Below are 13,716 nucleotides of genomic sequence, written 5' to 3' on the forward strand. Positions count from 1 at the left end.
CCACTGATTACACATGGTCTGCTTCTCATTTCCAGTCAAGCTTTCTGCCTTGAGACATGAATAGTTTCATTAATTAGGTGATCCTAGCACGTTGACAAGCATTCAAGATAGTCAGGTTCTGGCATAATACTCCAAGTATTATAGATTCATTCTCCACAGTCAATGAAAATTTGGTTATTCATTTAAATGAAAGCAGAATCAAATCCGCTTGGCGTTCCTTATATTTGATTATGGTCCCAGAATATATATAGCATAAATTCCACCTACGCTTAGAAGCAGATACGCTTCACAAAGAAAGACACCAATTTATCTGGAATATGAAGAAGTATGGGGTACGTAAGAAAAATCCCTAAAGAAATCTAAATAACAAGACCAAACCATGACAAGCGAAAAGGTAGATCTTCCTTCACAAAAAGTTGTGGCTCTAAGTTACAATGGTAAATTGAATTTTCTAATACTTGGAAAAGGACTAAAGTAAATTTTTTAGAACAGATCATTCTTATGTTGGCATCACTCAGCAAACGTCTTATTTTGCATTCCTCCTCTTCCCTTTCCTGTCAGGTTGTAGAGATCATTTTCAAGTATATTCACCAAATTAGGGCTGTGGAGCATTTCTGGATGCTACTCTTTGTCCCAAGAGTAAAATCAATGGAAGAGGCCTCTCACCTGTCTTGTAATTGGAAATGGGCAGTTTTGTTTTTCTCAATCTAATTCCCAAATCCACAGCAGTGCGTTAAATATGGCAAAGCCTGAGCCAGAAGTAAATGTTCTTCTCAGGAAGCACCAGAAGTGGAACTGCTCCCCAAGGCAAAAGAAGTGAGGAGCTGGGGCTGACTACAGCGTGATGGCAGGGCCAGGGTGATGATGGGTTCTGCCAACTGCCCAGGCCCATCAAAGCAAAACAGAGAATCAAGTGTGAGGTTCATCCAGAAAGTCCAGATGAAAACAGTGTGTGAGACTTGAGAGGAGACTACCCATAACACAGGTTTCAAAAGCCATTTAATAATGTGTATAAAGAAATGAAAGGGGAAAAAAATCAATCAGTATCTGAGAAAGCACTTGCAGAAGTTAAACCACTTTGCAAATGCATCCCAGAAACTGGCTGCATTGGATCTTATGGAGGCAGTGATAGAACCAGTGGTAGGGAAAAGTATTTTTCACGCCTGTCTACTTTCTTCCAGCCTTCAGAAAATACAGTGCCAAAATCCAGGCCTTACTGCTCACGAAGGCTTCACTTTGTTTTGTTATTAAGTTATACTTCAGTAGTCAGCAGTGAACCTAGGCTGGACCTGAATTCCCATTTCTAGCAGTTGATTTTCCGTTCTCTTGCAACAGAATCCTGAAAGCAGTCACTCCAAAGGTGCTGAAGACCACCAACCCCAGAAACACTACGTAATTAATTCTTGTTAAAAATAAAGAGATTAGCAGTGGCCATAGTATGAATGGTTTTATTGCCATTTGACATTTTGTAATACATTGTTACCATTCCGGTCATTAATAAGTAGACTAAAAAAATAAACCATAGATCTAAAAGTACACAGTTATTAGTTTAACCCATAATCAACACAGAAGTCGACTCAAAGTCTGCTACATAGGCACTTTACAAAAATGGAAAAGAGTGATTTAAATCCATGTTTCAAGGACATTTAACACTAAATTCTGAAAGTTACTTCCAATAAACTCAACTATAAACAAGATCTGCTACCTGCTCGCTGAGAGATCCTGTGTACAGATGTACTTAGATATATCAAAGCAGTAATACTCTCCTGTGCTTATCGAGATGTTGCAAACTATGTGTGTGAAAGACTGTGCAATGCTCAATGCAAAAGTTTAATTGGTTGGGTTTTTTTTGTTTGATTGTTTTAAATGTAACACAACTATAACCAAAAACATACACTATTTACAGAGTGTTAATAAGGCTGCTTAAGTTTTAAAATCTGACACATTGTACAAATAGGACAGACACACATTAAAGAATGTTGTACATATGTCCATGAAAGTTCCAAGCCAAGCACTTTGCAAAAATGTCCCAGCTATTTTGAACACTCTGTAAGACATTTAAACTCAAGCAGAAGTTACTTCTAAAGCAGTTCACTCTGGCACAGAGCTGAGGTTTCTGGAGAAGAAACAAGCGCTTGATGGCCCACCCCTTGGGCAATCTGAATCTCCCACCAGTGTTAGCATCTGTGTGACTTTGCACACATACTCATTCATACAAACATAACAAGAAAACAAACCCAATTCTTTCAGGAAAAAAAAAAAAAAAAAAAAGGAAATGTTCCTATTAATGCATTCTCTTCATGAAAACTTAATGATATATACAGTATATATATATTTATATATATATAAACAACAACAAAACACAACTGTCAGTATACAAAAATATGAGTTCAGTATCTTATAACTCAAGCCTAATGATGATAAATCCCTGTATCCTGAGACAGGTACGTACTGTGCATCTAACTTACTAATGCCAGTGTACTGCTAGAGTACAATTAGGAATTACCTGCATTTAACAACCATTAGAGAGATAAAATACAGAAAGCAATGCATTAGCTTGGGAAACTCTCCTGTTTTCAAAACATTAAACAAGAACAGTGCAAAATATGCGTACAATGCTGGCTGACATAACGATGCAGTAAGGTAAGAAGTATGGAGCAATATGTATATACACTGAAGTTACCAGTTTCACAATAAAAATGGAAATAAATGAAAGATACTTTCCTTCCTTGAGCATCATGCTTAATCATGATGTGTATACTCACATTCAAGCAACTGCCTTAAATACGTTCATACTGCATCCGACAATCAATTAATACAAAAAATAATAATCAGTTTGCTCTCTTCCTAAAAGCAGATCAATAAAAACTGGGGTTTTTTTTGTTTTTTTCCCATTAGAGTATTATAATAGATGAAATATGATTACTATAAGTCCTCATAAACTTAATTGTTTTTCCTCCAAAGGAGCAGGAAGGTTATTCTGATACCACTGACTGCCTTGAAAACAAACACACAATGATACAACCTCAGAACTCAATGCATTTGCTTAAACCCGTGACAGCTGTCTAAAGAGGCACTGAAGATGGCAGCTTTCTCAGTGGTCGCGCTGTTAGATGGCTGCTTCAGCTGGAAGCAGGAGAATTTATTTTAAAATGGATTCCTGACAAAAAAAAAAATATTGTCATTTTTTGTATTAATTTACTTTAACAAACTGCAGGGACATAACAAGCATTATGAAATAAGTAATTTGGGAAACAAGACTGAATCAATACTCATTTCTCAGAATCAAGATTGTTTAGCATCCTATTATTTAGCAGCAGCGCTCACCAAAAAAAAAGCCAAAGAACTATCTTAAAAGGCAGATTTTCTCCAAGTATGAACCCAAGGCAAAATTACTCTTACTTGGCCCTTAACAATCCTTTCCCAGTTGTTAAATCTCTTAGAGACAACCAGTGACTTACAGCAGTATTTGGTAACTATCTCTACAGATCCTTGAATTTATTCCCAGAAGAATTACATTTGTCTTGGATGAAAAAGTAAAAACTCCATACCGAATCCTTCCCCTAAGTAAGTACAACACATTATCATAAAAATAGGCTGCATAATCTGCTGCAGTAGAAGTAAAGATTTCACAAGCTCTGGGTGTTACAGTTCTTGTAAATCATCATTCTTGGTCATCACTTCTTGTCATCTGGATGTCTAAAACTTCAGGAGGGGATAAACATTCTGTGTGGAGAATTGAATCTTTTTTATTCTGCACACTGCATAAGGAATAAAGACACATTCTATGCTTTCCAAACAAGAGAAATAGCGTTAGTCATGAACATATGTGTATTTATAATCAAAGAATGAGCTCCCTGTATGTCCATCAATATTATTAGAAGTCAGATGTGCCAGATGTGTTTTCTGAGATCAGAAGGCCAAAACAGTAGTTAGAAACAATGCAAAATACAGACTTTAGGAAGACATTTTGAGACATTAGGCACCTACATTCCATAGGCAGTCAATAGGACACGTGCCTCATCTCCTCTGGAAGTCCCCTCTCTACACGTCACCTCACCACCCAAGAAAACAGGCCTCAAGTCAGCCAGCACCTCTGCTACACTGACATGTTATTTGCAGTCACCAGGGAAGCGCACAGCGCCAAACAAGTTTTTGAAAACTCCCTCTGGAGAAAAATACAATGGAATAAGGAATTAAAATTAGATACAGACAGGAGAGGCCCAATATTTCCAATGCACTGAAACAACAGCTGCAGAATTTGGTCCAGGGACTAGCTCATAACTGTTTGTCCCTCAGCATTTGCCAATGTCTATTACCCTTTGCTTTCAAGTGCAAAACAAAGCAGATAATTACCATATTGTACAAGAGACTGTCTGGGCATATTTGCATTCGTAACAGAGTCAATGAGAAAAAGGGGATGCAACCAATTACAATGTGCAGCAGAGACTGTCTTTTAGATTATGTAATTTGTCCTATTACAAGAACCAGTAGCTGTATTCAGCTAAGAGCTGACTTGTTTTATAGCAAAAATATATATACAATAAAAAACATGAAATATGCATGTGGGCAGATCTCATTGCAAGATCTGAGCATGGACTGACAGCCCCAAATGGAGCATGCCACCATCACATGGCCTGTGACACCATCCCAGGCAGGAGTGCACTAAGTCTTCTATGTACTTCTGGTGTCTGAGCAAGCAGAAGCTGAAGCATTTGGGGCACTTTTGCATAGAGCAGGGTTTACCCCAGCCAACAATGCCTCACTAAATAAAACACATTCAGAAGTATGAGATGCTGACTGGAATAGCAATTCTGTAGATCATGACTCATGCACAAGTATGAAGTTGTCTTAGACCAGAAAAACTGAGTTACTAAAAGTAATACTTCCTTTTTAATCAAGAAGATTAAAGTCCCAAGATTCCAACTGGTATTAAAGAGTGAAGACTTCAAAATGCAAAGGATAAATTATTACTGAAGTGTTTGTTATTGCATGATATCATCACAGTTTAAAGAAAACATCCTACACTGAAGATTGAATTGGTGATGAATATGACTACTTATACACAGATAGAAACTAAAATATATGTGCAGACATATTTATCTGTGGATATACAAAAATATTTATTTTCTTAGCAAAGTTAAAGTCTGTGTAAAAACAATAATAAAAAGGTAGGAGTCCTAATTCCTCCTTTGGAGAAAAGTAACAAGTCCCCCAGAAATCCTTTGTAAAGAACACTCTTTGCAAGAGTACATCTTTTGAATTCTCACTTCACTATGGATTAATGTATGTTTGTTTGTGTGTTTGTTTAAGATTTCATAAATAATTAGGCAAAATTTGGTCAAGAAGTGATAACTACAGCGTAACTACAGTCAGCTGCTGTACAAAAAATACACTTTCTTCAAGCACTGTATCAGTATCTCTCTGGCTCTAATAGAATGTGCAGCAACTGCTAAAAGAACTATTGCAGAATATACTTTTTGCTTTAATATATTCTTAATCAAAAACTTCATTTTGGGGGCATTTTCTCTGAAAATATGTTGGCTAAAAGAGCAGCCAAATCCAAATCTATTTTCCCAGGGCCCTCTAAATACTCAGCACAATCTTCAAAATAAATCTGTCACAATTATGAACAGTCAACAAGTAAGAACTCAAATGTTATATAAAACAATACTGACAAAACAAGGGAAACGGTGACAAAACATGAAAACCCAAACCATGCTTTCATGTAAAACACAGACATTTCCAGTTAAACATAACAATACCATCTTACTGTCGATACCTCGCTGTCGATTCATTTGTCTAATGCTGTACAAGAATATACACAGCTCTGAAAAACTCTGAAACGCAGAGGCAAAATAATGTAAAACATCCACTAGACAGAGTCTGAGATTCAGTCTAATTATAATGGCAACGAAAAAATGAGGAAAACATCAACTTCATATGCCATGTAGATATTCCTTCTAAAAGGGTATGGCAATGGGTTACTTAAGATGTGGCAGAGTTTACAGTGGTTACATGGGGATGTTTATAGAAGTAGTCAGTCTGTAGTCATTAGGCACAAGTTCTGAGATGAGTTTTTAATCTTGCGATCTCATTTACATGATATCCTTGAAACACTGATGTCAGTGTTTTCAGAAGTTATGATGCTGACGGGAAAAATAAAAAGGGATTATCAGTGCAAAGGGCCAATATGAGGTGTATGCTCATTACCAGGCCTAGTTTATCTAGGCTTTTATTCCTTCCGCAAGAACACATCCTGGGAAGCGTGCAAGAGAAGCCATTTTCTCTGAACAAGATATTTGTTTTCAATCTGCTGGCTATGCCTACTGTGTGGCTGAACAAAACACATCAAAATGAACCTGATTCCAGTGTAAAATTCCTAAGGAAGACTCCAGTTCTACTGGCATATGGCTGGAGGGCACAAATTCCAGAAATGCTTCTAGAAAGTCATTTTTCAATGCCAATAGAGAATATATATATGGTATTTCTTTCTTCATCCTGAGTAAAGGTTGCTTGTTTTTTTTTTATTTATCAAAGGCCCAGGCACATACTGCTATAGTGCAGTTAGCTTTTGTCATACAGTTCCAGTGTCCTAAGTGCCACTGTTTGATTGTTTTCCTCATTCTTCTCCAACTGGTGGTGGTGGCTGGCACAGCTTGTATAATCTGACAACAACAAGATAAACAACAATAGCAATTGTTACTATGAATGCTTAAACATTAATAAAATAGATAAATTTAGATAAAAACTAAATCTAAGTCTTGTACCGCAAAACAACAGGTACTGAATTCAGTTGAATAACATTGATGTAAATCCAGTAAAACTCTATTCATGAGCATGATGTTTAAACTGACCATCCATATTGTTATTAAAATGCACACATCTCTAAGCACTTTTTTAATAAAGACGTCTCTGTTTAGTCAAGTCTTCATACTTCTGCATCAAAGTCCCATTTCAGGGCAAAGCAAGTTTCACTAATCCAGCTACCAGCTGTTGCTCTGAATCTCTAAATACTTTTGGAAAAGTTGCTTGGTGATTCCAGTTGCCTCAGTTTTGGTGTCCTGGCATAGAATCTAACCTCACTATAACAATTCCCTATAAATCTGAAGCCATTTGGTTTTGACATTCAAGAACCCAAACAGATCAGACTGACAGTATATAGGCACAAACTATTCACCATTTCTACATTTATAAAGGATTCTGAATTTCCATTAATACCTTTTGTATGGACTTAGTAGCACTTGCTAACACTTATTAGGAAGTACTAATGAGTGTTAGAAAAGTTAAGCTTATGTTAGGAATATTGAAAATAAATGGCAGTCATTCTGACCCGAGGCTCATTAATGGAAATAGATATTTCCTTCTGTAAGCATAACCAGCATCCAGTATCTCCACTAAAACAACAGCAACTAGAAACAGCAATAGACATGATCTCATGTGCAGATGACATATTTTCCTTGGGGAAAGGAATAACAAAGAAAAGAGCCCACGTGTGGTGTGGCATGGCAAAAAAACTGTCAGAAACCAAAATGAAGAGACAATGAAAAGACAATGGCACAGCATGTGCGTCAATACTTAACACAAAGGGTATATGACATTGAAGTACTAAAGCAGAGTAAATAACAACTGGCTTGGTAGGTCAGGATGCAAGAAGGCAATGAATCATACACTCTTTTTGGTACTACAGATCTTTACGATGCTCATACTATTTTGCAGGAAACTTTTGTGGGAAGTTCCATACAAACACAAGGAAGAACCTCCTTATCGTCAGTGCCAGCACTGGAGCAGGCGGCCCCGAGAGGTTGTGGAGTCTCCTTTTCTGGAGATACTCAAAACCTGCCTGGACAGCTACCTGTGCAGCCTGCTGTAGGGAACCTGCTTTAGCAGGGGGTTGGGCTGTATGACTTCTAGAGATCTCTTTCAACTCCCTACAGTTCTGTGACTCCAGAAGCAATTCCAGATCTACTGGCTGCTGCTTTCTTGACATGATACTTTGCTGCTGATGTTATTTGAGGCACTTTCTGCATGGCTGCTCCTGTAAGTACTGTGAGCCTCTACAGTATCTGTGCACATCCAGTCAGACAAAGCATCCTGCAAAAGCAGGGCAGGATAGACGCTGTTTCATGACTTCCCTTTCCATACAAGTTAAGATCCATGGTTCACCGACACCATATAGTTGTGGTGGGCCAAATAAGTTTTCACTGAAGTGAAATTCTAATTGGAAGTAATCAGCAGGCAGCATTGCTTCTGGACAGTGAGAATGAGAAGCACCAGTTCTCCAAGCCAAAGAGCAAACGTTAACCTGCTCAGACTCAGAAATGTGGTTATTTAAGGCATTTGCCCAGATGCCAATTAATTTTATGGGAGCTGTATATAAGCCAAAACACATACACCTCCTATTTGTATACCAACAAGAGAATGAGATGATCTGATCTTTATAGAGACAGGTGTGTGGATATAAATGAAACAAGACTTCTTTGAGTTACTTGATTCTACTGATGTAATAAAGTAGTAAAACTCAAAGCTAACAAAAGATAGGTGGAATGAATGTCAGAATCTCATCTAAGTCAGTAATTGTAGCAGGGTTAGTTCAGGGTAAAGTCTTAGCAAAATCCTTTTTCTATGGAACAATGTGCAGAAAAGCTCAGCACAAAAGTTCTGTGTATTCTTCAGGTAAAAAATGGTCCTTCTTAAGGTTATTTATCTTCAGAGCAGATTAAATAAAGAAATTCTGAGACAAACGGGCGATGAGGCCCTAAGATGGTATAGATGAGAAATAGGCTGTTCTGAGTCAGTACATATAGAGGAACTGTCTGAGTTGGTACAAACAGATCAGAAGAGAAGGTTTATATTAGAATTAGACTTTTGTCAATGTTTATTCAATTTTCTACCTAGGAAACAAAAATGAAAGCTTCTCAGAAAGCAGCTAAAATGCCAATAAATATTTTCTAGAAGATTACTGAGCCAGTCAGTTGCCAGTTCTGTCTCACTGCTGTAAGTGGTAGAGGAAGTTGAAGGATTCCATCTACTCTGTCCTTCACAGAGCAAGCAAGATGCCTGTATATCCCCAACAAAAGCTGCTATGCAGATTCACTCATACCCCGTACACTTCAGATGCACTCCCCTTCTATCATCAGATTCTGCACAAATGAGGCACAATGTGCAGTGTGTTTTGATTAGTTACAACACGTTCTGAATTGGTAGAAAGAAAAAGTTTTAATTGGACCTTAACTAATAAAACCACCAATACAGAATTAAAAAATGTTTTCTTATTTTCATTCGTAAATATCATGCTTGTTAAGAAACATTTCAGGTACCTGCAATCCATCACAGCATTAAAGTGCTCAATAAATATATAACACTCACATTTTTCTTGCTAATGGACATTTCAGAAAGAGACAAAGAGAGACTACATAATCTCTAAAAGTAACAAGAATACAACTTTTCTGAGCTATTGTAGTACAGTATTTCATTATAATAGGCTAATGGATTTAGTTTGAATATTTCCCCCAAACCACTAAACATCACAAGTGATGAAGGACTTACCCCGGTGCTTTCATAACTAACAAGAACTATATTTCATTTTCCAAGTATGTTGAATGTTCAAGCAGGTTTCAAGATGCCACACAGCCTAAACTTCTGCAACTAATTAATTAAAATGGTGCAACTAAGAATGTAATTGGCTCTATGCACGTTGAAAACTAAGTTTTACAATTTAGTATGCAGTGCAGTCAGTGTTTATTGTTAACTTTCAAGCTACTAGAACAGAATTTGGCACAAAGTAGACAAATCGTGATCTAGGATACAAACAGTTACCTTGGAGCAGACTGTGGCGTTCGATCCCTCACTCCCAAGTTCTTGGCTGTATTTTGCACTCTTGCACCCTGTAAAAGAAAAAAGAAACAATTTGCTTCATTAACTGTAGCTCACGTGGAAAGATTTCTGGGCTTTCTAGATGAACATAACAATTAACTGTAACTAATTAATACATAGGGTTGATGTCCCAGAACAACCCTGCTCCTTGGAAGTGAGAAATAAGTTACTTCCTAACATTAATTCTCAACTTAAGGGGCACACAACTACAGAGCAAGGCAAGCCTACGGCTTTCCCCAGAAATTCCCCCAGAACTCAATCACCAGATACTTGAAATTCTGTGTGTTCAGCAGAAAGCACATATTTAATCATTTTCAGTGATTCTCAGCTTTTCTCTCCCACCTCATCTCAAATCCATGAATAACTTTGCATCTATAACATCCCTGTGGAAGTATATCCACATCTTACGTACAAGGTTAGCTTATTATGTTCAGTTGTTTTGAACCTGCTGGTTTCACGTGACCTTTTGTCCTCTGCTGGAGGAGACAACAGTCGGCCCCTATCCATCACATAGATGCCACATATTTTTTAGACCTTTGTCATAACTTCTTTCCCTCATGAAGGTGAACAATCCCAGATTATTTTGCCTGCCCTTCTGTCCTACCTACAAACTATTCCCTACCTTTGATCATTTTCTTCTGTCTCTCCTTGGCCCTTTCCCATTACTGTATATACTTATGGGTTAGATTCTGTGATCATACAGTCTAAAACGAAGAGTCATTACAAGATTTTAAATTTCTGCTTTGTTTTCTATCCTTTCCTAGACCCATTTCACTTCTGCCCAGATTTATTGACAGCTACCGAGAACAAAGCTGATGGTTTTTATCCTGAGGTCTCAATCAGGAGATGTAAAGGCCGGTTCACAGTCAGTTATTTTGAGTGTGAATTTAATTTAGGGTTTAGATTTTTTCCTCTCTGTGCATTACTGTGTAGTTACAGACATTCATTTACATTTGTCAAGAAGAAGTAAACAAAGCACAAAGTAAAATATTTTAATGAAAAGAATAAGAAAACTCTGGAACATCATCCTTGGGAATCTCTGTTACAAGAGTTTTAAGAACACATAAGACACATGTCTGTCCTGAATTACCTAAGAATAACTGATCTGTATTGGCTAAAAGGTCGGAAATGTGGAGTTCAGATCCTCGTCATGTTTTCTCAGTAAAATATGTAAAATTTAATTAATATACAAGAATACCATGACAGACTGTCAGTGGCTGAGATTGGTATATTATTAATGTAACTGAGAGACATAACGTACATATGCATAGGAAAGCTATCAAAATTAATTACAAGTAAGTCCTGAACTTTGGTGTTGTGACTACCTCTGAGAACAAAAGGAGACTATTTTTACTTCCATCATTCACTAGACAAATTAATTTCAGTATCTTGCTCACATAAAAATAAAATCTGTTGATTTCAAAAGAAGACCATCTTTTAAAAAAAGTGTAATTTATAGTTTGGCAGGAGGACAAATCAGACTTTACAACCACCAGATTCATAATTCTTTTGAAGAAAACCCTGCAAGAATTTCTGTCAACTTGCTACATGCCACCTTTTAGTATCATTATTTTTTTTTTCTTTTCAAAAAATGATATACTCATTTCTACTCTTCCAGTATTGTTCCTTTAATAATGCAAATATTGACACTATTTGTCTCATGTACGTGTAACAGATAGCTCAATTTTGCACTTCCAGAATAGTTTTCTCTGTGTACCAGGACTGCCAGTGCACATATGAAAGATGCTGCTAGCTCTGAGGAAACTTCACCATCGATCTGGACACTTTTAAAAGAACTAGTATTCCTATTATCATGAGGAACAACGATAGGTTTTCTTTCAAGCTACACATTAATATAAGGATGGCAAAATCTAGTCACATAAAGAAAATAGATTTTCTTTATGGTCCCACTCAAAGAGCTCTAAATCAACATCATTCTTAGGAGAATATTCAAAATGTGGTACTATTATTATACTCCTGGAAAGGCATGAGAAAATGATTTATCACTTAGAAGACAACAGAAATTCTCTTTTAACCTTTTCTGTTCATCAGCTTCTTAGCTTTCTTTCTTCTTGTAGCCCTGTGCCCTCCTGCATTTTCACCCCTTTTTGGGGCAAGCTTTAGGTCATATTTTGTGGGTACATGCATTTATGTGAATACACTTTTATGAGTAAATAGTTAGTAAAAGACAGTTGTGATGATTTGTCAATATTCATATTTCTAACGTCAATAACTTTCTAACTAGATTAGCAAATGAAAAACAGGAGCCACGTAACTAAAACCATCCCACAGACCCATATCCATACCAACTTACAGAAGTTGGTCTATTTCTTTAGGTCTTTCAGAATAGGTGCTTGTGAATACCTAATTACAACTGACAAGGGCAATTACTTTAAAAATTGTTCCAACATTTTTTGCTATTTATGAGTCTTGATAATAACTTCATCTAATTAAGAAGAACATCCTGAGGTCATCCATTCAACTGAATGCCTTCAGTTATCCAGTACTGCTGCCCCAAACTGGAGAAAAACATCACCTACAATAAATAATATGCCTGCATGAAATGCTGATGGTGCCAGGAGCTAACATTTCCAGCTCCTCCAGAATAACAAAGAATAAATGTCCTTCCAATTACTATTCCTTCTGGTAGTAACCTCTCCTTATTCAACCCAACACTGATGGTGTACGTATGAAAGAGCTTTGTTTTTCTCAAATAAAGGCCTTTAATGCATACATAAATATCAAGGCAGGGAAAAGATACATGTACTGTCCTTACCTAAGTGCCCTGTAACAAATCCCAACAAGCTTTTTTATTCCCCTGCAAGTTTTATGACTTCCATTATGCTCCTGTCAGTTAAATCCTACAAATGCTTGAAGCATTAAATCCAGAAAATGTTTCAAGAAAACACTATAGAACGTTGCTGGAATTAATCCAGAACATTCAGGATTTAATGGAGGGTTATATATCTACAACAGAAATCCAGTACTGATTTAAAGTTAGAACAGAAGATTACTACTCTATCAAACACCACAGTAGTTTCTCACAAGAGGAATAATGTGTGAACAAAGTCTGGCTTGATATACTAGCAGACTTTTACAGTGTCTGTGGGTGGTATTGAGATACTGGTATCTTTAACGGCTATTGATCACCTGCTGTTTTACTACAGAGGAGGCAGGCCCACAGCAGGCTTTTTCCTACATCTTTCTGAGCAAGCCTAAGTACAATTACAGCTGCTCAGGTCCGTTAGCAAGTTATGTTCTGTCTTCCATTTTCATTTAATGAACTGCAGAAGACCTAAAAATGAATCAGCATTTTTGAAAACTTCCTAGATCTGTGCATGAAAATGCACTGCTTGACAGAATGAAAGATGGCATACAGGCAGAACTCAATGTCCAGGCTTTTTTATTGTTAAACAAATACCAAAGTGAATGTTTATCTTTTTACAGACATAGCTTGCTTTTAATATAAAGTTAAAGCTGTAATTCTAAGCTGAACTTCATGACATGATTCTAGAATCTGGAGGGTATTCATTCACTACAGAAATTTAATTTATGCATTGAATAAAGTGAAGATCAGATATGAAAAGGAATGATGCTAATTATTCAGATGCATCGTTTTTTTTGTCTGCGTATCTTACATATCATTGATCAAAATCTATGGCTTGAGAATACTTATATGACTGCTTTAATAGCCCAAAAGTTTGACATAGAATACATGAATTTCTTTGTATATTGAACAAGAAATACAGTACAGTCACTTAGACATTTCTGTAATTAAACTGTGATTTCTGCACAGAATAAGAAGTGGAACTTATGAAAATAATAAGGTAGATGTATATT

General features: G+C 36.7%; 1 protein-coding gene across 2 annotated transcripts in view; it reads right to left on the minus strand.

Moving 5' to 3' along the window:
• Positions 1 to 1,432: 1,432 nt before the first annotated feature.
• The window catches only part of PREX2 (phosphatidylinositol-3,4,5-trisphosphate dependent Rac exchange factor 2), a 158,328-nt gene continuing 146,044 nt past the window's right edge, over positions 1,433 to 13,716 (minus strand). For both annotated transcript variants that reach the window (XM_015855723.3, XM_085539455.1), the window contains exons 39-40: positions 9,820 to 9,887; positions 1,433 to 6,668 (exon numbers count right to left, since the gene is read on the minus strand). In XM_015855723.3, coding sequence (XP_015711209.2) covers positions 6,623 to 6,668; positions 9,820 to 9,887 — 114 coding nt within the window. In that variant the 3' untranslated portion in view covers positions 1,433 to 6,622. The remainder of the gene's footprint in view (positions 6,669 to 9,819; positions 9,888 to 13,716) is intronic.

The sequence above is a fragment of the Coturnix japonica genome, chromosome 2, assembly GCF_054131305.1.
Source record: "Coturnix japonica strain WE chromosome 2, WE-NBRP24, whole genome shotgun sequence".
Classification (NCBI taxonomy): Eukaryota; Metazoa; Chordata; class Aves; order Galliformes; family Phasianidae; genus Coturnix; species Coturnix japonica.